Source organism: Periplaneta americana, unplaced genomic scaffold (genome assembly GCF_040183065.1).
Source record: "Periplaneta americana isolate PAMFEO1 unplaced genomic scaffold, P.americana_PAMFEO1_priV1 scaffold_22, whole genome shotgun sequence".
In the NCBI taxonomy this organism is placed as follows: domain Eukaryota; kingdom Metazoa; phylum Arthropoda; class Insecta; order Blattodea; family Blattidae; genus Periplaneta; species Periplaneta americana.
In genome coordinates this window covers 939,175-964,659 of record NW_027185503.1, presented here as the reverse complement: position 1 = coordinate 964,659, position 25,485 = coordinate 939,175, and the positions used below count along the sequence as shown (strand labels likewise).

General features: G+C 37.4%; 2 protein-coding genes across 16 annotated transcripts in view; one reads left to right on the top strand and one right to left on the bottom strand.

The window, feature by feature from the left end:
* The window catches only part of LOC138693817 (DNA mismatch repair protein Mlh1-like), a 94,819-nt gene extending 76,308 nt beyond the window's left edge, over positions 1 to 18,511 (bottom strand). For 5 of the 7 annotated variants that reach the window (XR_011330492.1, XR_011330490.1, XR_011330493.1 and 2 more), the window contains exons 1-2: positions 16,043 to 16,470; positions 2,139 to 2,288 (exon numbers count right to left, since the gene is read on the bottom strand). Coding sequence is in view for 2 of the 7 variants with exons in the window: in XM_069817629.1 (XP_069673730.1) it covers positions 2,139 to 2,157 (19 nt within the window). In the remaining 5 variants the exon portion in view is untranslated. Of the gene's footprint in view, positions 1 to 2,138; positions 2,289 to 16,042; positions 16,541 to 18,113 lie in introns of those variants that run through there. The other 2 variants (XM_069817629.1, XM_069817630.1) reach the window with 2 other exon arrangements.
* The window catches only part of LOC138693819 (uncharacterized), a 148,202-nt gene continuing 139,264 nt past the window's right edge, over positions 16,548 to 25,485 (top strand). For all 9 annotated transcript variants that reach the window (XR_011330499.1, XR_011330498.1, XR_011330496.1 and 6 more), the window contains exon 1: positions 16,548 to 16,673. The gene's annotated coding sequence lies outside the window, so the exon portion shown is untranslated. The remainder of the gene's footprint in view (positions 16,674 to 25,485) is intronic.

The window sequence follows — 25,485 nt, the reverse complement described above, 5'->3', positions numbered from 1 at the left end:
TGGACTCTCACTTTGAGAGAGGAACAGAGGTTAAGGGTGCTTGAGAATAAGGTGCTTAGGGAAATATTTAGAGCAAAGAGGGATGAAGTTACAGAAGAATGGAGAAAGTTACACAACGCACAACTGCACGCATTTTATTCTTCACCTGACATAATTAGGAACATTAAATCCAGACGTTTGAGATGGGTAGGGCATGTAGCACGTATGGGCGAATCCAGAAATGCATATAGAGTGTTAGTTGGGAGGCCGGAGAGAAAAAGACCTTTGGGGAGGCCGAGACATTGATGAGAGGATAATATTAAAATGAATTTGAGGGAGGTGGGATATGATTGTGGAGACTGAATTATTCTTGCTCAGGATAGGGACCGATAGTGGGCTTATGTGAGGGCGGCAATGAACCTCCGGGTTCCTTAACCTTTAAGAGCCGAGCTACCATTATAGTGGTATAGCTAGTATTATGATCATGACATGATATTATATAAAATACATTAAAGGTGATATCTTTCAGTTGTATGAACACTAATAAGTACAATAAAATTATTAAAGATGTTAGTTATAGTCAGATATGCTTCTCCATCTTCAGTGACTAATTACCACAACTGCAAAACGAAAGCAATTATAATTAATCTCTTTTTTAGTTATATTTCAAAAATTAAAAAGTGACAAATGGAAAAATAGAAGATATCATAAGTTGTGATACTTTATAAAAGTCTTTTACTCATTAGAAAAGTTAAAAATATAAAGTATAATTGATTTCTAAATAAGCAATACTGTTATCTCTTCTATATATGCATATAATATTTGAAAATGATATAAGAAATTAAAATAATGTATGAGATTGAATAAAAATGTGATAATAGAACTGACATGTTAAAAAGTTAAAATCTTATAATATATGTACATTCTTCTGATAAAAAGTTTACACAGATCATATTTAAAAAATAAAAATAAAAGGAGAATGGACAAAATTGCGACTTGGATGAATGACTCACCAGTGTGGTTCAGGTGATCGAACCGTGTTGTTGCTTGGCTTGAGGGAAAGACAGACTAATACTATGTTAGTCTTTTACTATTCAAATCGGAAGTAATATAAAGGTCAAAGAGAATGTTTTTTTCATAAATTGCTTTTTCATTCAAATTATGAGAATTAATGAATTTGTCTTTATATTTCAATAGACTCCAGAATATTTAATAATTTTCCTTTCCTATTCATATGTAAAATTTCCATGTGTGAGTTAATGTCTGTAAAGTAATGTTGATTATTGGATATGTGTTCACTGAAAGCAGAATGAGAAATTTCATGGGAGATATTTCTATGTTCTTTATATCTTATAAATTATGTTATAAATTGTATATGATATATAAAATACGTTGATATTCTTTAATTTCATACAACATTAAGGACACTGTATTTGATTACAATAATTAAAAAATCCCCCCCCCCCAAAAGGAGCAAAATCATTTCAACTGCAGTCAACTGAAACTCCGTATGCGTACCATTACACTGATTGTTTTACATGGGTCCTCCCCATCCTTTACCACAGACTCAATTGACTGCAGTGACTAGGACGCGAACCTGTGATTTTAGGCATGATATGCTGGCCAGACATAGCTTGTGCACCTTAAACCGCTCAACTAACGAACCCAACACGAATTTGCCTGATTATGCAGGTATACGAACTCCTGCTTAAGAGTTAGAAATTTGCGTGCAATAGTGGTACAGGTCTTGCGGCTTCTAAATGTTAAAAGCCATTTGTAAGTAAGTTGTTAAACAGAATATGTTGTACTTATTGCAGTTTGTGGCATGTCATTTTGTTTTTCAATTATGTGACAAAATATTTCATTTTAACTTCATATCTGAATAATACGAAAACATGTTCACAACAACAACAAAAATGAGGACCATGGCACTTCCGCCTTGTAGTGGTTTCACTGTACTAAAACTTCCAGACTGTCTAATTCCTTTCTCTTTTATATAAATCAGGTAACAATAATGCGGTAACTATGCACTTGTGAATAATATGATCTATCCTCTTCTATATCAAAAACTATGAGAAAAAAATTATACAAGTATGTCAAAATCATTCATGCCATTAACAAATAATAACATGTGACATTATCATGATTCATAAAGTTACCTGTACGCACACTGACCATCTGCTGTCTTGGTGGTTATGGCAATATGGCTAATGCTCTCCTCTGAAACTGTATGTTGCTATTGTACACAAATCTTCAAACTTCTGAAGTTTGCTTGCTTGATTTTTATTGCAGTGGCACAGGCATTCAAACTGGAATGACAAGTTCACATTATGCATAATATAAGCCTATCAGTGAATGCTGCTAATTATGAAAAATTATGTAATTCCAGAAAGTTTTATTCAGTATCAGTATGTATAGCTAATAATTATAATGCTTGTATAGGGATGGTCCAAATTGAAGAGCATTTTAGTTTAGACTTAAAATTAAGGATGCAAAGAAAAAAAAAAAGTTAAATTAAGGATGCAAGGAAAAAAAATGTTAATCTTGTGAACCAGTAATCATGAAGTTTAAAGATTCTAATTGAATCAAAATGCTACAAAAATTATGTATTCCAATTATGTCTTATAAGAATTGTGACTTGGTATCCAAATATCCAACATGTAACTGCACCTGAGGACATTTTTTTTTCCAATACAAAGAAATGACACTGCTCAAACACAAATACATAACAAATAGGTCTAATGCAGGTGAAAAGATAAAAAAGAGTAATGATTAATTGAAGAGTTTTTTCAAAAAACAACCATAGTCCTGGTTGAGGTTCTGGCTGATATGTACATCTATTGTCAGACAGTACATCTCACTTGATATGCGTCAGAGGAAGAACAATTGTTTGTATGCATCTGAAGTCTGACTAGTGTAATATGTAGCTAGTCAGTGATGTATGCAATGGAGGGGAAAGGAACTTGTCACCCTACCCCATTATCTCCTGGCTTACTTGCCTTCTTGGTATCACTTGTGAGGTTCAGACCTGTCTTCGGACAGTTGACTAAACAGCAAGAGTCCAAAAACATACATTTTCAGGAGAAACAAGAAACTATCTGGCAGGAGTGTGCTCACACTTGAAGGTCTTGTTAAAATTCATCATGCCACTTCTTAAGGTGTTATAAAAACTTGGGAAAACTGAAGTACATATTTTATAATGTAAATTGTCTCATAGAAATACATGAGTAAATATAGGTAACTGTGGACAATGGTTGTTTTAGGAAAAAATACTCTGTTGTGGCTGAAGTGTGCCTCCCCTTTAATCTTTTTATTTATTCCTGTTTCTTTACTTGCCTACATTTCTTCCATGGCATTACTTCTGCACCTAAAGATGACTTTCATACTCCATCGGCAAGTCTATCGTGCTTTCAAAAAGGAGTGTGTTATATGGCAGTAAAAATTTTTAAAATAATCAAGATGTATAAAAATTTTTAATAGCCTCCCTATCGATATAAAAATGAAACTCAAAACATAAGATTATTTAGGGCCAAATTAAAGACCTACCTAATTTCTCACGCCTTCTATTCTGTAGGTGAATTCATGACATTCAACAACGCTTCATGAAATTGATACTAAAACTTTGTGTTGTACTAGTACACTATATTGTAAACCTCTTCTGTATATATTTCCACTAGACTGTAACTATGAATTAAGACTTTATAGTAGTGTTAAGCTTTTTGACTTGTTCCATATTCTAGCTGTGAAGCAATGTACGAATACATGGAATGTTGATAAATACAATACAATACAGTACTCCATAACGACCATAACTAATACAACAATTCACGTGCCAAAGTATTTTTCTCTGAGGTGGTTTTTGCAGCGAATCTACTACAGTTTAAAATTGAATGCATATTTCAAGGTGATTCATTCATTCATAGTGTTCTGCCCAGGGGCAGGTCTTTCACTGCAAACCCAGCTTTTCTAGTATTTTCTATTTTCTGCCTTCCTCTTAGTCTCCGCATATGATCCATATATCTTAATGTCTATCATGTAATATCTTCTTCTGCCCAGAACTTTTCTCCCGTTCACAATTCCTTTCAGTGCATCCTTTAGAAGGCAGTTTCTTCTCAATCAGTGATCACAAGGGATGTTTGTAAATGCTACAATCGTCCTGACTGGAAAATGACTGTTTTCACAAAAAAAAAATTCTTTGAACTATGGTTGTTTTATGAAAACCAGTGAAAATTTCCACTCTTACAACATAGGCCTATGGTGTTTTTTTCCCAACAACTAGGCTAATTCTGTAGATGGTGCTACAATACACTCGCCATATGCTTAATATCTGAAATTTGTATTTTTTTGGACTATGATTTTTTTTTTCAAAAAACCCTTCAATTTTAATAGCTTTTGTAGCAGTAATGGTACTGATTTTGAATTCCTCTCCACTACTTTAATGAATTTTCTGCAGAAATGTGTTGTTGTTAATTTTAGCAGTGAAGCCATTGATTAACTCTCTTCCTCTCCAATATTTTCCACACAAAGTGGGTTTAGAGGAAAGGACTGAGCATCATTGAAAAATTGAAAATGATTCTGACCCATTTCTTCCTGAAGACTGCACAATGGACAAAGTGATGAAGAAATAACTCCAATTTTGTTCAAGTACTTTGAAAAAGTGGCGTGAAATCTTGAGGAGAGTCCATTGCGTAAAATCCCCTATAGCACACACAAAACTTACCTCTGCAAAGCATTTCAGATGCCTGATGGCTTTTTAATGAGTAATTTCCTGACCTCTTTGATTCTGTCATGAAACAACTAGTTCAAAAAGAAAAACATCCTGAATCAACATCTTAGCTTTCACCAAGGGTTCAGAATGAATTCATCCACCTAATGGCAATCAACGTTCGGCAGAGGTTACTAAGAAGCATACTTGAAGTCAAGTTAATGTTTTACTCGAGTCCTGATCAAGCACATCGAGAGCAATTGTCTGAGATACGCTAAATGGAAATTGATTTTGAGAAAAAAAAACAGTAGTCTATTTGTTGGAGAGTCTTTCCTTGGCTTCATTGAAATGAATCAGAAGGATGAGGAGAGCTTGGTTGAAGCAAGCTATAAGTGGATGAAATGGATATAATTATGAGATTATTGATCCCAATGCTACAATAATGCTGGACATAGAAGTGGTGTTTGTCAAAGAATTAAGGAGGTAACTCGGCAATGTTTGTAAATTGTAGCAATCACTGGTGGGTATACATGTAGCAAAACAGATCTATTGATGACGACATTTTTCAGAACAATCGAAATCTTCTTCGTCTACTTGCTGAAACACAGCACTGAGAAAAACTGTAATTTGTTATTCCTGTGGTTTGAAAGTTGGAGTCAAAAATTATGTTGTTGTTGTTTTCTAATGCCAGGCATTTGACAATAAAGTCATTTGACCTCTTGCACTCCAATATTTTTCAAAGATATTATCATGGCCAGCCACTGAAGCACAGATTTTGAGGTGTTCCGAATCCATTTCTTGGTTTGAGTTGCACAATGGGCCGTTAGGGGACTGATATATTCAAATTCTATGCAGATGTCTGGCCAAACAATCATGGCCTGTTGCCAATCTAAATGCAGCTACAGACGATTTGCGTGGTAAATCGGGAATTAACTGTGAATTTTGATGCAGAGAGTTCCATTTTTTCCCTTGTGATTGTGTTATCAAATTTTGTTTGTTAAAGTCTAAGTATGTAGATTTAATAAATCTTTTCACAGAGTAAAACGCAGATTTAGTAACAGGTCTGTAAGTAGCAGTGCTGCCCTTCTTTGCTAAAGCATCCGCATTCTCGTTTCCCAGGATTCCACAATGGGATGGTATCCATTGGAATACAATTCTTTTATTGAGTGATATTAATTGAGAAAGCATTTTAGTTATTTCTGCTGTTTGAGATGAAGGTGTGTGTTTAGAGACTAAATTATGTGTATGTGGCGTGCAACAGAAGAAGCTGTAAGGCCCATCAGCAAGTACATCGAAGAGATACTTCAGGTGATGAGAACAAGAAGTGATGCGTGACAGCTACCTATACTGTACACAAGCTTCTTGTAGGATGACCAGGTTTTTACGCACAAAAAGCAGGACCATTCCTAAAAGTGGTTTTGTAAAGCACTGTCTTAGGCTTTTGCTATTTATCTTACACATCATGTGTCTGAACTTCATATCAAGCAGTAATCAGTTTTAATATTCATATACATATTCATTTACTGCAGCCAACTGATCACATACATGATATGGGACATGTCAAAAGTGACACATAATTACTATGCTACAACAGAATTAAAATACAACATACGAAATTTCAACATTAATTATAAATAATTTCAACATTAATTATACACAATTTCAACATTAACAAATAACAACCACAAGAACAGGTATAACACTTTACAAGACAAATCACATTTCATTTAGCAGTCTAGAGTCAATTTCGACCAATGTGTCCTTCATGAGAAGACATCCTTCTCGAAGTCAGGATCTGGAAAAGAGGAAGTAAAATTTTTGAAGTAAGGCATTCTTTCTATTCAGTTATGTCAATTTTCAATAAATTCGTTCATACTGTAAAAGCAGTTTTTGATTAAAATTTTGTAAAGAGCTTTCTTAAATTTTTGATGTGCAGATATTTCTTTAAGATAATTTTGTAGGTCATTATACATACGAAGACCAGCATGAATGAAACTTTTTATATAGAGTTGTGTTAAAACTTTCAGTAAAAATATCTTTATTTCTTGTATTGTGCTGGTGTGTGTCTGAATTTTTGAGAAAGCTATACAAATTACATTTGATAAAATTTAAAGTTTGATAAATATAAATACAGGGTAATGACAAGGTATGTATTTTTTTTAAGACTGGCCTGCAGCTGGTAGTTTGAGATACTTGAACTATGGCTCTAATAGCTCTCTTTTGTAGTTTAAATATTTGGATTGCAGTAGGTGAATTACCCCAAAAGATTATACCATACGTTAGGATAGAGTGAAAGCATGCGAAGTGCAATGTGCGAGCAGATTCAATAGATGATGCTCTTATTAGTAATCGCAAGGCAAAGCAAATTTTACTTAATTTCTTCCCTAGTTCCTGAAGGTGTACAGACCATTTTAAATGTTCATCTAGCTATATACCAAGAAATTTTGTACTGTAAGAATATTGAATTGTTTCATTTTGATGTTCTATGACTGGCCACTCAGAATGATTGTTTTGTGAATGATGAAAAGAAGTGGCTATGGTTTTCGACTTATTGATTACCAGTGTGTTTCTCTCAAACCATTCCACTAGTCTTTTCTGTAAGAAAACGCATGGTATTGACGTCCTGATAAAAAGATACTGGTATCGTCTGCAAAGAAAGTTGGTTCTCCATGGCTGATGTATGACTCTAAATCGTTTATATATATCAAAAATAGAATTGGTCCGAGAATTGAGCCCTGTGAAACACCATACCTATACATTTTTTCTTAAACAGATAATTTATTATTTTACCATTTTCTTTACAAGTGATCTCTGTCCTTTGTTCACGGTTTTCCAGGTAAGAAGTAAACCAACTGTGTGCCAAGCCTCTAATTCCAATAGCTTTTAATTTTTCCAACAAAATAGTGTGATCCACTAGGTCAAATGGTTTTGAGAGGTCTAAAAATAATCCTATTCCTATTTCTTTCTTGTCAATAGATTCATATACTCTTTTTAAAAAGTTTATAGTTGCCGTATTAGTTGATTTACCCTTACAAAATCCATGTTGGTTTTCAACAATTATATTATGTTGGGTTAAAAATGATACAAGCCTCTTGTGCATAACCTTTTCAATTATCTTAGAAAAAACAGAGAGTAAGGAGATTGGTCTATAATTTCGAACTTCCATCTGTGGTCCTTTTTTATATCAGGGTTTCACTTTTGCCATCTTTAAACTAAGCTTATCTGGGAACTGGCTTGTTGACAGTGAAAGATTTACAATGGCAGTTATAGGAGTAACTATATTTAGGAAACATCTTTTGATAAGAAAATCTGGAATCCCATCGATGCCAGCTGATCTTTTACTCCCAAGTCGTTTAATAATTTCCATAATTTCTGTTTCATTAGTAGAATTTAGACGTATGCTATTACAATTATCCTTGTGTTTTGTTATATATGCTATTATAATTATCCTTGTGTTTTGTTATATATGCTATTACAATTATCCTTGTGTTTTGTTATATTATTGTTTTTAATCTGTGTGCTGTTATCCATAACAGTTTCTGCAATACCTACATAATCGTTAAATATGTTTGCTGTTTTATTGGTGTCACATTGTTCTCCACATCACATTTTAGTTTGATATTTTTTATATCATTACTATTTTGTCCGAGTTCATCTTCAATAACTTTCCACATAGCTTTTGACTTGTTCCCAGCTGAATTTATAAATTTATCATTGTGCAGTTTTTTGGCTTGACTTATTACTTTATTATAAATTTTCTTGTAATGATAATAATAATCTTTAAACGTTTTTGAGACATTCCCCCCTTTTAATATTTTGTTAAGAAATCTTAGTCTCTTTCCGGATTCCCTTATCCCTGCAGTGACCCAGTTTTTTGTATTGTCTGTAAATTTGATATTAATTTCAAGCAAAGCTGTCTCATAATAATAATTGAATGTTTTAAAGAATTCGTCATAAGCAAGGTTTACTGAAGTTTGTTCGAATATGGAGTTACAAGATTCTTTCTCAAGTAGATGATTTAGATACTGAATATTTTCTTCCTTAAAGGATCTTACTTTCTTGTATACAGCAGAACTATTATAGTTATTTTTATTCCTATCTTCTAGATGTAACTGCAAGATTTGAGCTTCATGATCATAGAACCCAGTTGTTATTACATTAGAACTGTAGTTCCACAAATCCTTGTTTAGTATTATTTGACCAACTGCTGACTGACTGCTGCTTCCTATTCTTGTTGGGACATTTACTATTGCCTCTAAGCCATGTGTGTTTAATACTAGTTGTAATTTCCAAGTAATATTATTATTATTATTATTATTATTATTATTATTATTATTATTTTAAAAATCTACATTTATATCACCCACGATTATAATATTTTTGTTTCTATTTCGCAAAGTATGAATTATTAAATCCAATTTATCAATAAGGATCTGATATTACTGCTGGGAGTCCTATATATACAGATTATAATTCGTTTCAAACTCGAGAATTCCACCATGCTAGTTTCAAAATGTTCTTCAACATTATCAAATAATGTAGGCTAAATGGTATTGCTTCTATACTTATTTTACAAATACACATGAGCCTCCATGTTTTTTGTTTTTCCTATAGAATTTTGTTGGAACGAAGCACTTATTTCAATTGATCGAGCTCAAAAGAGGCTGCAGGAAATTGCACGATGCCACCCTGGATACGAAAGGTCTCAGAGATAACTTTGATGTCGAAAGAGGAACTTAGTCAACTGCTCCCTGTAAAAAGTGATATGGGTATGTTGAGGTTGAGAGATGTCAAAGACGAAAGAAAATTATGCCTGGCGAGAGCTGGAAATACATCACATTAACCGCTAGACAAAACATGGAGAAAGTCATGAAGGAATCACTCAACTGCCTTCACATGGAAATGGACAAAAGGTTCTCTGTGCTGCAAGAAGCCGAATCAAATCGGGTTCCTTCTAGATATCAGTCAACATACTATGTAGCACCTTAAAAAACAAGTGCAGAAATTCGGACGAAAACTACAGCTGTGATACTGATGCGTAACAGAACGCAGAATGGATTGCAGAATGCTGCTTTCGACTCACACTGCGAAAATTTCAGGTCTGAAGGACTTCATGAACATGATGTTTCCCCACTTTATGCATTGCAACACAAATAACGCTACCCATTTCAGTTTCCACTGTCAGCTGTGAGAGATTGTTCAGCAAACTGAAACTGATTGCTTACTGCTTGAGAGCATTTATAGGCCAACAATGACTCTGTAATCTTGCCAGGCACTGTTGGGTTCGTAGAATAATACAGTATCAACACAATTTCACAATATTGCATTCCAAAAAAGAATCCATCTGCTCTTGTTTAAAGCAGGATATTACCAACACAATACATCTCTACCAAAAACCTGACCAAACCAAACCTAACCTCCAACTGTTCTCAGACCTTACGAAGACTATCTAGGCCTATATATCTATATACCAAAAACCAAACACACAATTCATACCAAAAACCTAACCTTTCACTTATCTCAGACTGTCTTTCTACCTATATATCAAAAACTGCATACCAAATTTGGCACATTACATATCTTCAAAACAGTGTCCCTGCGTTCTTGAGTTGGTAGATCTTTCAGTATCGGCATCATCTCTTTCAATAGGCAATATTCTTGGTACAATGCAGCACCATTTTCAAAGTCCAGTTCTGTATTAACATGCAATATATTCAGTAAGGACACTGAATGTGAATACATATATATATATATATATATATATATATATATATATATATATGAAATTTCAGAATGTAATACTGCAATGAACAAAATTCCAGACATTAAGAGTCCTGAAAACAATTTAATTTTTTTCGATAATCCGGACAAATGGTATGACAACTCGATTTTTGTGTCCAATAACTGTTATGAATTTACACAACTTGTAACTTACATAATACCAAGTTTTATTTATAGGGTTACTTGGTGAAAGTAAACACCTTTTACTATTGTTTTTGTCTTTTGCGCTCAAATTATGGCAGGTCAAATTTAGAACATCATTATCCAAAATACTAAGCTTTTTAAAGGAAGAGTTTTCAGTAACACACCCTTAGGTATCAGTTTTTACAGTTCTCACATTTTACATTTCTACATAACACACTCATTATCTGTTCAGGGTTCCCAGACATATCGGAAAAAAAATACGGGACACTTATCAATTATCATTAAGTAAGTTTAATATGCACATCCACCAAATATACCAATCTTTCAAACTGTGTATGTAGCGAAGTTTACTACACAAACACTTTACCAACTAACTAAGAGTAAGTAAACAAATAGTAAACAAAATTGTTAGGGAGCATAAGTTATTTGCATTAAGTTTAAGCTTCCTTATGTAAGTTGCTTTCAAATTGGTTTTACTAAGTTATTACAGAAATAGTTACAAAATACACTAAGTTACTCATGTGACAATATTCTTATAAATCAATCAGCCCTGGCCTTGTAATACTTCTCTAAGAATGAATTTCACTTAACAATTGTTTATTTTGAAGAATCATGTCATGAAAAGCAACACAGTCCTCACTGAAGAATGGTTTTACAAGCATTGATTTTACTGTTTTTACAGACAATTTATTTTTATCATCAGTCCATAGAGCATTCATGCAAGAAAATAATCTTTTGGCACACGCATTCATTCCAGGGATACACATAATGAACTCCACTACTCTCTTCAAATTTGAGAGTTCTCCTTCAGTACTTTTAAAAACATCCACCCAGACTTCATCTAAACGTTTGGTGTTGCCATCACTCGCCTTGAGAAATTAATAACTCACAATAATATTGTTTCATAACAGACCATCTACAGTCATCTGCAATGATGAAGTGCGACATTGTAACTTTTCCGTTTTTTCTCAGTTTGGAACTCTAAAATACGGGACAGAAAGCTGTCCCGAAGACTTTTCTCGGGAAACAGGACGCAATAACAAAAAATGGGATGATCCCATATTTTACGGGATGTCTGGGAACCCTATATCTGTTGGCATTTCAATGCAACGGACATATTTACATCAACCCTTTCCACGTTCCCTCCCAACAATGATTAACGTTTCCACTTCATTATCACTATAATTATATTATCAAAATCACCTGCATAGAATTGGAATATATCAGTCCCCTAACTGCCCATTGTGCAACTCAAACCAAGAAATGGATTCGCAACACCTCAAAATCTGTGCTTCAGTGGCTGGCCATGATAATATCTTTGAAAAATATTGGAGTGCAAGAGGTCAAATGACTTTATTGTCAAACTCCTGGCATTAGAAAACAACAACAACATATTATCAAAATCGCATTTCTCCTGTTTGAACTGGTACGGTTGGATACTTCTTTTAGTGGGTTATTTTACGATGCTTTTTCAACTGCTGAGGTTACCTAGCGTCTGAATGATGTCAGCAAAATGAGTCCAGGTTCCAGCGCCGAAAGTTATCCAGCATTTGCACTTAATGGGTTGAGGGAAAAAGCCTCAATCAGGTAACTTGTCCCAAACAGGATTTGAACCAAGGCCCGATCGTTTCAGGGTCAGGCATGCTAACTGTTACTCCACAGCGGTGGATGGTTGGATCCCTGAAGCCATAGCACACTATAATTTATCTCAAAATGAATGCAATTTATATATCTGCATAGAAACAGGCGTATGTATGCAATGTTGTCACCGGCAGCTGAGCCCAATGATGTCATCAGGTAGGCTACTCGCTTTTCTCCCTCTTTCCTCGCGTGTTTTTGAAGGTACAGATGCCATGTTTGAATTAAACTGATTGTAATTCCTTCCTATGTTAAACTATATGGTGAAACTAGTGCTGAAGCTGAGGTAGTTCCGGTGATTTCGGAAGTGAAATTCGTCTAATTTATAAGGGATTTGATAATTCGGTATAAAACGTTGGTCAATATGGCGGACATCATGTAGAATCTGGGACAGGTTAGGTTTGGTTTGTTCAAGTTTTTTATATGCCTATCAAAAAACGTATAAGTATGCAAGGCGTACCAAAAACCTCAACAAACCATACCCAACCTGTCACTGATGTCCCTCAGATTGACCAACTTTTTCTACCAAATTACCAGGATTTTTTAAGTGAAACTAGCACTGAGATAGTTCAAGTGATTTCAGAAGTGAAAATCGTTTAATTTAAAAAGGATTTCTTATGATGATGCAGTTGATTGTATATGCAAGGCATAACAAAAGCTTAAACTAACCAAGCCTAACCTTCATAGATTCGTATATACAAGGTGTATAAGCGCAGTGTGAAGGAAACTACCTCAGAGGTAGCCTAGTTTGGCCATTTTTTTGTGGAAATGCAATTGATCGTATATGCAAAGCATAACAAAAGCCTAAATTAATCAAACCTAACCTGTCACAGATTCATATATGCAAGGTGTGTAAGCACACAGGAATTAGCTCAGCGCTATGTAAAGATTAACTTTTGGTCCTACAGAATTGATCTGTTATGGTTACAATGGTTATTAAAGGAGAAAAATTCACTCCGGCACACAGTGGTCCAGAATGCAAATTTAGCGGACATATTAATAACTTTTCAGCTACTGAACAGATTTTTATGAAATTTTACACAGTAGTTACAGGTAGCATATATGTTTTGTATGCAAGCTCTCGTTACGTTGGTATAAGGGAAACTACCCCTTATAGGGGGCGCAATTAGACAAAATTAATAACTTTTCTCCTATTTAACAGAATTTTATGAAATTTTACACAGTAGTTACAGGTAGCATATATGTTTTGTGTACAAGCTCTCGTTACGTTGGTATAAGGGGAACAACCCCTTATAGGGGGGGCGCAATTAGACAAAATTAGTAACTTTTCTCCTACTTAACAGATTTTTATGAAATTTTTCACAGTAGTTACAGGTAGCATATATGTTTTGTGTACAAGCTCTCGTTACGTTGGTATAAGGGGAACCACCCCTTATAGGGGGGGGGGGGGGCGCAATTAGACAAAATTAGTAACTTTTCTCCTACTTAACAGATTTTTATGAAATTTTACACAGTAGTTACAGGTAGCATGTATGTTTTGTGTACAAGCTCTCGTTACATTGGTATAAGGGGAACTACTCCTTATAGGGGGCACAATTAGACAAAATTAGTAACTTTTCTCTTATTTAACAGATTTTTACGAAATTTTACACAGTAGTTAGAGGTAGTAAACTTGTTTTGTATACAAGCTCTAATTCTCTGGATTGTCTTTGTTTCGACCTCATACTTGCTGTAATGGAAAAGCTTTTTTGGGCAGACACGACTTTTTCCAGGGGTAAGTTTTCTATAAATTTTCATTACTATCACGAGGATAACCTAATTTAATAAGTAGCTCACTGAGCCAATGTCCATTTCGTTTAAAAAACGCATATTCCTTATCCTCTTGCTCTCCAACGATAAATTATCTTATGGGGGGAAAATGTAACATTTTAGATACTATTGCACCTTTTGGGCACTCGGGAAGCTTATTTGGTATATAATTAACAAGCTGTCATCTTGAATTCCCTGTATTATACTGCGAAAGCAGATTCGATTCACAGATATTGAAATAGGTTTAACTGCAAACGAGAAAAATTGCACTACTGCACCTCGAAAGAATAGTGCTCAAAAATTATTACTTCCGCAAATCTGCGCACCTTATGACTAGATTTAAAATAGAGGTAACTTAAATAGTGGAGGAAGTGAAAAAAAAAAATCATTTTTGGACGAACCAAAGGGGTTTTTTTTTTCTCTACCTTAGCAAAATCTGCACTCAATGGTTATATTTATATTTTGTCCCGTATCCATTCATGCTAATTTTACATACTATAATAACATTAAATGTAACAAAAACAAACAGTGTTACATACCCAAAGAACTACTCGACATATTGATACTAAATATGAATGGAATCGACCACTTACAACAGAGTTACAGCACAAGGAAAACGGCAGACTCGCGGCGCTTGCTGAGTAAGAATGCTGGGTGCGAAATGTGGTATGTTACCGGCCTCTTATCTCGCTATGCAGCCACCTCCGCTGATTAAGGTAATCAATTGAGTGTTACTCACTTGTATAGGAAAAATAATTTAAGGATTTAATTTCATTTTTTTTTACATGTCATTTTTCTGCATTGTCCTCCTAAATATGGATTTTAGACCACTGTGCGGCGCCGAGAATCGGACCAGGGTCCTTGGTTCTACGTACCAAGTGCTGTAACTACTAAGCTACGCAAGTTCAATCACAGCACCGGAAAAAACACTAGAGAAGGGTGATTCGATCCGGTGCTGTGGATTGAACTTCGGCGTAGCTTAGTGGTCAGAGCGTTTGGTATGTAGAACCAAGGACCCGAGTTCGATCCCTGGCGCCTGAGCGAATTTTTCTCCTTTAATAACCATTGATACCTCAGCACTAGTTTACCTAACTATATGACAAACTAAATATAGGCCTAATATGTTTTTGTGTTGTGATTCCCTTTAACAAGTGGAAAACAATGGAATTGAAATGATATAGCTACATGTAGGGGGAGAGATGTAACTTCTGCGCCTCATGTGGCACTGTTTACGCTAGATAGTAGGCCTCTTGGCCGGTGTGGATAACGATTAGCGCATCTGACCGCGAAATCAGGTGGCCCGGTTCGAATTCCGGTCGGGGCAAGTTATCTGGTCGAGGTTTTTTCTCCTCAACCCAATAGGAGCAAATCGCATCCCTAGAATAATACTGCCGTTATCTCTCAAAAATTTAATTTTCAGTTACAGGTAGTTCTGTAATCTTTATTTAATCCTCTATCAAACAATAGAACTGTGGTATCTCTAAGTTCAAGCGCAAAGTCTGCAGGGCTCATAGGCAGGCTAATGATACTTGGTAATTCGGAGTTTTCATACGACTTTGATACGTTTATCTTGCATTTACTCAAAACTAACGGGTGCGCTTCCAAACAGGGCAGCGGCATTTCCACTAAGGTTAGACCTCAGTTTAGGTGTTTGTATATTAATAAAAAATTAGGGGCTAGAAAATATTGAAAATAGGACGCATGTTTATGTGACATCTTTTTTCAATTAATACACACACACCTAAATGGACTCTAACCTTAGGGGAAATGCCACTGCCCCTGTTTGGAAGCGCGCCCCTCATTTCATCGTCATTATCACCTTCATTTCATTCAGACGCTAAATAATCTGAGATGTTGATACAGCGTCATAAAGTAACCCACTAGTAGGCTTCTTACTGAAATTTAAAAGTATAATGTGGTAGCAAGGATATACTTTAGTGCAACCTTTGGTAAACTATATACATTGTAATTATAATATCCTTAAAACAACATAACCTGTGAAGTTAAAAGAAAAAAAAAACTTGCCTGTTTTCCATTTCCTTCAATGCATTAGCGAGGCGCTGTATAATTTCTCCTACTGCTATCCGATTAACAACAGTGTCGTCTAATTTCCGAATTACTGCCGGTCGATTCATTGTATAAAATTAAATTAATTTATTTCTGTTTATTTGATTCATATTCATATTATACTTCGCACTACCGCTGCTGCCAACACGATAATGCTGAAAGTCTCCAAATGCTACGCAAAAAGTCCCCATTTTCAAGTAAAATACCTACAGAAAATTTCAAATTAATAAATGTTCTATATTATTTTGCTTAAAGTATCACATACTGAATTCCAGATAACAAATATTGAGATAAACAAAAAATTGATGCGAAATGTATTACCCTTCCCTGTCATATACAATTACGTTGTAGCACTGCCATCGTGATCTAGACCAGGCCGCAATGCAGGTTGTGTGACGTCACTCGATGAGTCGGGCTTTTCTATTTGAGTATACGGAGCTGAGTGAAATATATTACTTTAATGCGTGTCGGCGCTCAATTTTATTTAGTGTAATGTGTGTATAAGACCCCTTCACAGTTCTTATCGCATAATATGTTGCAGAAATAATTATAAAGCTGTGTTATTTTAATATGAACGGAGTTTTACATGGTAACATAACCTGGTTGCATCAACATTTTAAGTTTGGAATGGAAGCTATTTTGAGATTTAATAAAGAAGAATTATTTTTATTTTGATTTTAATTTAGCACATCTACCTTCCTTACTTGTAGGTACAAAATTTACCACAGTCCCTCCTATGAAATTAGTGTATGTACAGTTGTGTGTTAATCTGGTAGGTTAGATGAATACAATTCATTACAACCCAGTATAGTAGGGAACAAATAAATAATACAATTAAATTTTTATTCAATGTAATATGCGCATAAGTTCCATTTATGTGTTGCATAATGTGGCAGGAATAATAAATAAAACTGTGTTATTTTTATGTGAAGAGAATTTACCATGTTAACATAACCTATCTGCGTCAACATTTTAGGCTTAAGTTGAGAACGAAAACGGTTTTGAGATTTAACAAAGAAGAATATATTTTTTAGGATAAACTTCAGAACACGGTTACCGTCCTTACTTATAGGCAGAAAATTCACCACAGTCCCTCCTATGAAATGTACATACGTTATATTACTTAGTAGCGCTGAGGTATAGTTCCGGTAATTTCTGAACTGAAAACAGTTGAATTTATTTTTTGTGGAGATGCATTTGATCCTATAAGCAAGGCATATTAAAAGCCTGAACGAACCGAACTAATTTGTATATGCAAGATGTATGAATACGAAGGGAACTACCTCAGCGCTAGTTTAGCCCTAGTAACATATTACACTAATCAGACTTCAGACTGGAGTACCGTATGAAACGAATAAATACAATTGAAGTGTAGACAAATTGCATTTATGAGTTATACGTAGCGTTATGCTTAATTATAATGCATAATTGCGAATATGGAAATAAGGCAAGTACTGATAGAATAAACATAACCTATAACTTCAACACATTAAAATATGCGTGCGATGCAACTGAAAATTGTTGAAACGTGCATTAATGAATGTGCAAGAATTTCGTAATGAAGCATGAGTGCTTTATTTCAACTAATTACAATTCTAGATACTGTAACAGTAATGGAAACTATAGGGTATAATTTTTTGTAATATACTATATGTATCTCGTTTTTAGTCCAAATTGTGTATATTATCAAACGTCGTATTATTTACTCGTATAATGTAGGTTATTCACAAATAAAAAGGGAGCAATAATTTAAATTTAATAAGACAAATACGGTAAACTAACAATAATGGATTAGACAAGAGTAACATTGGTAACGCTGCACTTAGGCCTAATCACAACTTACTTTACATGCCAGTCAATGTTTCACTTTCACGTATATATTATTACACATATTTAGCCTACTGTTTATAAGACCAAAATTTCACTTAACCACATAAGGGCGCAATATTTAATCGAAATAAAGGCAGGTATTACACATACGAACTTTGCCTGCAACAACGTAATTTTCACACCAAAAATAATATTATACCTTAAATTGCAAGTAAATTGTGTCTCAAGCGGCTCACAATCACTGTTTAAAATTTTACTGACGCAATTACACTGCATTTCAGAGAAATATATGTTATTCTTCATGCACTGCAACTAATTCATATGGTTGAAAGACCGCCTTTCGCGATCAGCTGTTAAGCGAGTCACGTGGTCTGCCTTACGGCCTGTATTAGATCACGATGGCAGTGGTTGTAGCCTAGATCATATGGTTGTAGTCATATATAGCTTCGAGCATTATGTTCGAAGATATATAGAGCATCGATCGACAAAGTGCAACCGGCTGCCATGTAGAGGTATCGACTGAATTTGTTTTCCATGTCACACTGAATATCGATCGACAGAGAATAGAGATCGTTCAAACCGTTGCTAAGCAACGGTTCACTTCAAACGTAAACACTTGTACAGTAGAAAATGAATAGCGACAGCTCAGGTGAAGATACTGTTTTCATTCATGAATATTTGAATTGAAGAGAAAATGAAGAAGTAGGCGATCGCAGTGGACAAGAGAAATATTTCTTAAACGTGAGAGCTTGGGAGAGTTCCACCAGCTTGTACCTTCGTTGTGGGATGACGAAGAAAAGTTTAAATATTATTATCGTTTGTCCATTAATACATACAAGGAAATAATAGAGAAAGTGAGGCCACTAATAGATGTTGGGCACACAAATTTCAGGAGAAGCATAAGTTTTGAAGAAAGGCTGACTGACTGTAACTTTGAGGTAAGCATTTAATTGGAGGTTTGAAAGTGACATTCAGTATTGACATAACGAAAAGTATTCATGCCCTTTTGTGGAAAGTAATAAGTTAGTAATAAATTTCGTAAATAAATTCGGACAAATTAAGACTAAATTAAACTAACCTAAACTACACTCTAACCTATCAAAGACCTAAATAACCTTATATACATTGAGTGCAGTTTGATATATGGAATAGCAATTTCAAATAATACAGCAACGGGTATAATCCAACGAGCTAGATACTATAGAGAGGACAAAGATCTCAGAAAGTTGAAGACAATTGAACATTGGTCCGCCATGTTTCGGTTAGTCAAAACAAAGGGGCGTGGCTCGGATGTTGTAGGAAATGACTGTGATGAAGTTAGTATTATTGTGAATTGAGTTACATATTAAGACTATGTTAATAAGTAAAAAGTAAAATACACACAAAACTTTACGTTTTATAACAGCTGTAGGCCTATGTTTTATTAGTTTCACTAAATATAGCCCAGATATTAAATGACAAGCTATACTCGATGCAACCAAAGCAAAGCACCTAAAGACGGATGAATTTAATCGGCAGAAGAAAAATAAATAATTTTTTGACTTCGTCACAAATTTAATTACCTTACAGCTAGTCTAACCTAATATGAAATCATGTAATTCAGTGCTCACCAGGTGATTTCAAGAGAGACGACGTGTGTAACTAATAGGAGTAAAATATAGGAAAGGTAGTGGCGAAAATTAAAAAAAAATATCCAGTAATTAAGTTATTGAGAAAAATTCATTTGAAATTGGAATTAACACAGAGAACTTTTGAAAACTGAAATTATTAAAACTACAAATAATCTCTTAGCATGGAACATAATAATTAAAGAATGACACTAATAGAAAGTTACTCATGATCATAACTCACCACATTTATTGAAACGATCAGATATTTACGATTAACATTGTTATCAGAAACAACAGGAGCCACAGCTAGGTACACTTCTTTTCGCGTGATGGCGACATCGTGTAATCTAATATAATTTGAAACAAGCATTGATCTCACACGTGTCTCGCAACTAAGCAGAGGCTTTTGCAGAATAAAACTGTTCTTACATTATTTTGAACAATAATGACAAATTGTGTGTGATGCAAGTGCTAACTTTCCTCTTTGGTAACAAAAAGAGCCCTAACGCATTAATAAAAAGAAAATTGGAGTAGGCCCTATAAACACAATAAATACTAAACTCTTGATGGTACAAACTTATTAATACAGATATTTCGCTTATGCTCAGTCCGTCTTATCTTATAATTCTCTGCGGCCATGGTACCTGTATTGAGAGGGTTTAATTATCCAGCAACGAATATTATGATTTACGGTACATTTCATTTAAATCCGAGGGAATGAGACATTTTTGGAAATTTTAAAGTCTTAATTATTACTTTTTCATTTATAAATCAGCTTTTTACAAAACCTATAGCGAAATGTTTAAATTAAATATTGATGTATCTGAAAAATATAATACATGTACCAACTCGTTACAGTGTACCTTTGATAAGCACTCCTTGCGGAGGCTGGCGGTACTAAAGACGCCATGTTTTTTAGGGAACGATCCATAGTACTGTTGGCCTCCGCAGGGAGCGCTTATCAGAGGTCTTTAGCCTCTCTATAGTATCTAACTCGTTGGTATAATCCAATAAACTGTTGCCAAGGCGAACTGTCATGGCGGACGCGCGCAAGGCTACTACGTAAATCAAATTAAGCATGTATGCATGGGAGCCAACACTACACTCCTTAGCGATAGCGATGAGAGAAAAGCTGCCATCATGTATTTGAAAAGGTAATAAGTTGTAACTGTATTAAATCGTGGACGTAGTTTACAGACAGAACACCAGAGTCGCAATGACACTATGCTTACAGCTCAAGATACCCGTACGGCAAAGAACTGTACAACAAACAAATTATTACCCGGGTTCGAACCCCGAATAAATGCAATCCCAAAAAATATGTATGAGTATGACAGATATGCAAATTGTTGCAAAACCAGATCATATAATCCACAATGACAGGAAAGGAAATACACTGAGAGCACATACAGTGGACTGAGAGGACAGAGAATGGACTGAAAGAACACTGCGTGGACTGAGAGGACATAAAGTGGACTAAGAATTCAGACAGGGGAATATGAGTACAGAGAGAGTACTGGTTTGACTGTGAGTGAACTGAGAGGAAGCAGATAGGACTGAGAGGACAGAGAGTGGACTGAGTGCACATAGAGTGGACTGAGAGGACAGAGAGAGGAGTCCAAGCTCAGAGAGGGGACTCAGTGGGCAGAAAATGGACTCAGAGGACAGAGAGTGGACTGAGAGGAACCACATTGGACTAAGATGAGAGAGAGAGAGTGGACGGAGAAGAAAGAGTGGCCTGACAGGACATTGAGTGGACTGAGAGGACATAGAGTAGAGTGACAACTCAGAGAGTGAACTGGTGGGACTCTGAGCGGACAGAGAAGAACCAGATATGACTGAGAGGAGAGAGAGAGTGGGCCCAGAGCACATAGAGTGGAATAAGAGCACATAGAGTGGACTGAGAGGACATACAGTGGACTGAGAGCATACAGAGTGGATTTAGAGCACATTGAGTGGACTCAGAGGACATAGAGTGGACTAAGAGGACATAGAGAGGACTGAGAGGACATAGAGTGGACTGAGAGGACAGGGAGAAAAACTAAGAGGACATTGAGTGGACTCAGAAGACAGGGGGTGGACTGAGAAGACAGGGAGTGGACTGTGAAGACAGGGAGTGGACTGGGAGGACATAGAGTGGACTGAAGGGACATAGAGTGGACTGAGAAGACAGGGTGTGGACTAAGAGGACATAGAGTGGACTGAGAAGTCAGGGAGTGGACTGAGAGAACATAGATTGGACTGAGAAAGCAGGGAGTGGACTGAGAGGACATAGAGGGAACTAAGAGGACATAGAGTGGACTGAGAACACAGGGAGAGGACTGAGAGGACATAGAGTGGACTGAGAGGACATAGAGTGGACTGAGAACACAGGGAGTGTGTTCTGAGAGGACATACTGTGGACTGAGAAGACGGAGTGCACTCAGACGACATAGAGTGGACTGAGAAGACTGGGAGTGGACTGAGAGGACATAGAGTGGACTCAGAAGACAGGGAGTGGACTGAGAGGACATGGAGTGGATTGAGAGGACATAGAGTGGACTGAGAAGACAGGGAGAGGACTGAGAGGACATAGAGTGGACTGAGAAACAGGGAGTAAACTGAGAGGACATAGAGTGGACTGAGAAGAAATAGAGTGGACTGAGAAGCCATTGAGTGGACTGAGAAGACAGAATGTGGACTGAGAGGACACAGAGTGGACTAAGAGGACATAGAGTGGACTGAGAGGACATAGAGTGGACTAAGAGGACATAGAGTGGACTGAGAGGACAGAGAGTGGACTAAGAGGACATAGATTGGACCGAGAAGACATGGAGTGGACTGAGAGGACATAGATTGGACTGAGAAGACATAGAGTGGACTGAGAAGACTTAGATTGGACTGAGAAGACATAGAGTGGACTGAGAAGGCATATAGTGGACTGAGAAGACAGGGAGTGGACTGAGAGGACATAGAGTGGACTGAGAAGACAGGGAGTGGACAGAGAGGACAAAGAGTGGACTGAGAGGGCATAGAGTGGACTGATAATACATGGAGTGGACTGAGAGGACAGCGAGTGGACTAAAGGACATAGAGTGGATTGAGAAGACAGGGAGTGGACTGAGAGGACATAGAGTGGAATGAGAAGACAGGGAGTGGACTGAGACGACATAGAGTCGACTGAGAAGACAGGGAGTGGACTGTGAGGACATAGAGTGGACTGAGTAGACAGGGAGTGGACTGAGAGGACATAGAGTGGACTGAGAAGACAGCGTGGACTGAGAGGACACAGAGTCAAGTGAGAAGACAGGGAGTTGACTCAGAGGACATAGAGCGGACTGAGAAGACAGGGCGTGGACTGAGAGGACATAGAGTGGGCTGAGAAGACAGGGATTGGACTGAGAGGACATAGAGTGGACTGAGAGGAGATAGAGTGGACTGAGAACACAGGGAGAGGATTGAGAGGACATAGAGTGGACAGAGAGGACATAGAGTCGACCGAGAACACAGGGAGTGTACTGAGAGGACATACTGTGGACTGAGAAGACAGGAAGTGCACTCAGACGACATAGAGTGGACTGAGAAGACTGGGAGTGGACTGAGAGGACATAGAGTGGACTAAAAGGACATAGAGTGGATTGAGAAGACAGGGAGTGGACTGAGAGTACATAGAGTGGAATGAGAAGACATGGAGTGGACTGAGAGGACATAGAGTGGACTGAGAAGACATAGAGTGGACTGAGAACACAGGGAGTGGACTAAGAGGGCATAGACTGGACTGCGAAGACAGCGAGTGGACTGAGAGGACATAGAGTGGACTGAGAGTGAACAGAGAAGACATAGAGTGGACTGAGAGTGAACATAGAAGACATAGAGTGGACTGAAAAGACTGGGAGTGGACTCAGAGGACATAGAGTGGACTGAGAAGTCAGGGCGTGGACTGAGAGGACACAGAGTGGACGGAGAGGACATAGAGTGGACTGAGAGGTCAGGGAGTAGACTGAGAGTACATTGAGTGGACTGAGAAGACAGGGAGTGGACTGAGAGGACTTAGAGTGGACTGAGAAGACGGGGAGTGGACTGAGAGGACATGGAGTGTACTGAGAAGACAGGGAGTGGACTCAGACGACATAGAGTGGACTGAGAGTACATAGAGTGGACTAAAAGGACATAGAGTGGATTGAGAAGACAGGGAGTGGACTGAGAGTACATAGAGTGGACTGAAAATTCAGGGCGTGGACTGAGAGGACGTAGAGTGTACTGACAGGTCAGGGAGTAGACTGAGAGGACATTGAGTGGACTGAGAAGACAGGGAGTGGACTGAGAGGACTTAGAGTGGACTGAGAAGACGGGGAGTGGACTGAGAGGACATGGAGTGGACTGAGAGGACATAGAGTGGCCTGAGAAGACATGGACTGGACTGAGAAAACATAGTGTGGACTGAGAGGACATAGTGTGGACTGAGAACACAGGGAGTGTACTGAGAGGACATACTGTGGACTGAGAACACAGGGAGTGGACTCAGACGACATAGAGTGGACTGAGAAGACTGGGAGTGGACTGAGAGGACATAGAGTGGACCAAAAGGACATAGAGTGCATAGAGAAGACAGGGAGTGGACTGAGAGTACATAGAGTGGACTGAGAAGACGGGGAGTGGACTGAGAGGACATGGAGTGTACTGAGAGGACATAGAGTGGACTGAGAAGACAGGGAGTGGACTCAGACGACATAGAGTGGACTGAGAAGACTTGGAGTGGACTGAGAGGACGTAGAGTGGACTAAAAGGACATAGAGTGGATTGAGAAGACAGGGAGTGGACTGAGAGTACATAGAGTGGAATGAGAAGACATGGAGTGGACTGAGAGGACATAGAGTGGACTGAGAAGACATAGAGTGGACTGAGAACACAGGGAGTGGACTAAGAGGGCATAGACTGGACTGAGAAGACAGCGAGTGGACTGAGAGTGAACAGAGAAGACATACAGTGGACTGAGAAGACTGGGAGTGGACTCAGAGGACATAGAGTGGACTGAGAAGTCCGGGCGTGGACTGAGAGGACACAGAGTGGACTGAGAGGACATAGAGTGGACTGAGAGGTCAGGGAGTAGACTGAGAGGACATTGAGTGGACTGAGAAGACAGGGAGTGGACTGAGAGGACTTAGAGTGGACTGAGAAGACGGGGAGTGGACTGAGAGGACATGGAGTGGACTGAGAGGACATAGAGTGGAATGAGAAGACACGTATTGGACTGAGAGGACATAGAGTGGACTGAGAAGACATGGAGTGGACTGAGAACACAGGGAGTGGACTAAGAGGGCATAGATTGGACTGCGAAGACAGCGAGTGGACTGAGAGGACATAGAGTGGACTGAGAGTGAACAGAGAAGAAATAGAGTGGACTGAGAAGACTGGGAGTGGACTCATAGGACATAGATTGGACTGAGAGGACATAGAGTGGACTGAGAACACAGGGAGTGGACTAAGAGGGCATTGACTGGACTGCGAAGACAGCGAGTGGACTGAGAGGACAGAGTGGACTGAGAGTGAACAGAGAAGACATATAGTGGACTGAGAAGACTGGGAGTGGACTCAGATTATATAGAGTGGACTGAGAAGTCAGGGCGTGGACTGAGAGGACACAGAGTGGACTGAGAGGACATAGAGTGGACTGAGACGTCAGGGAGCAGACTGAGAGGACATTGAGTGGACTGAGGAGACAGGGAGTGGACTGACAGGACTTAGAGTGGACTGAGAAGACGGGGAGTGGACTGAGAGGACATGGAGTGGACTGAGAGGACATAGAGTGGAATGAGAAGACATGGAGTAGACTGAGAGGACATAGAGTGGACTAAAAGGACATAGAGTGGATTGAGAAGACAGGGAGTGGACTGAGAGTACATAGAGTGGAATGAGAAGACATGGAGTGGACTGAGAGGACATAGAGTGGACTGAGAAGACATAGAGTGGACTGAGAACACA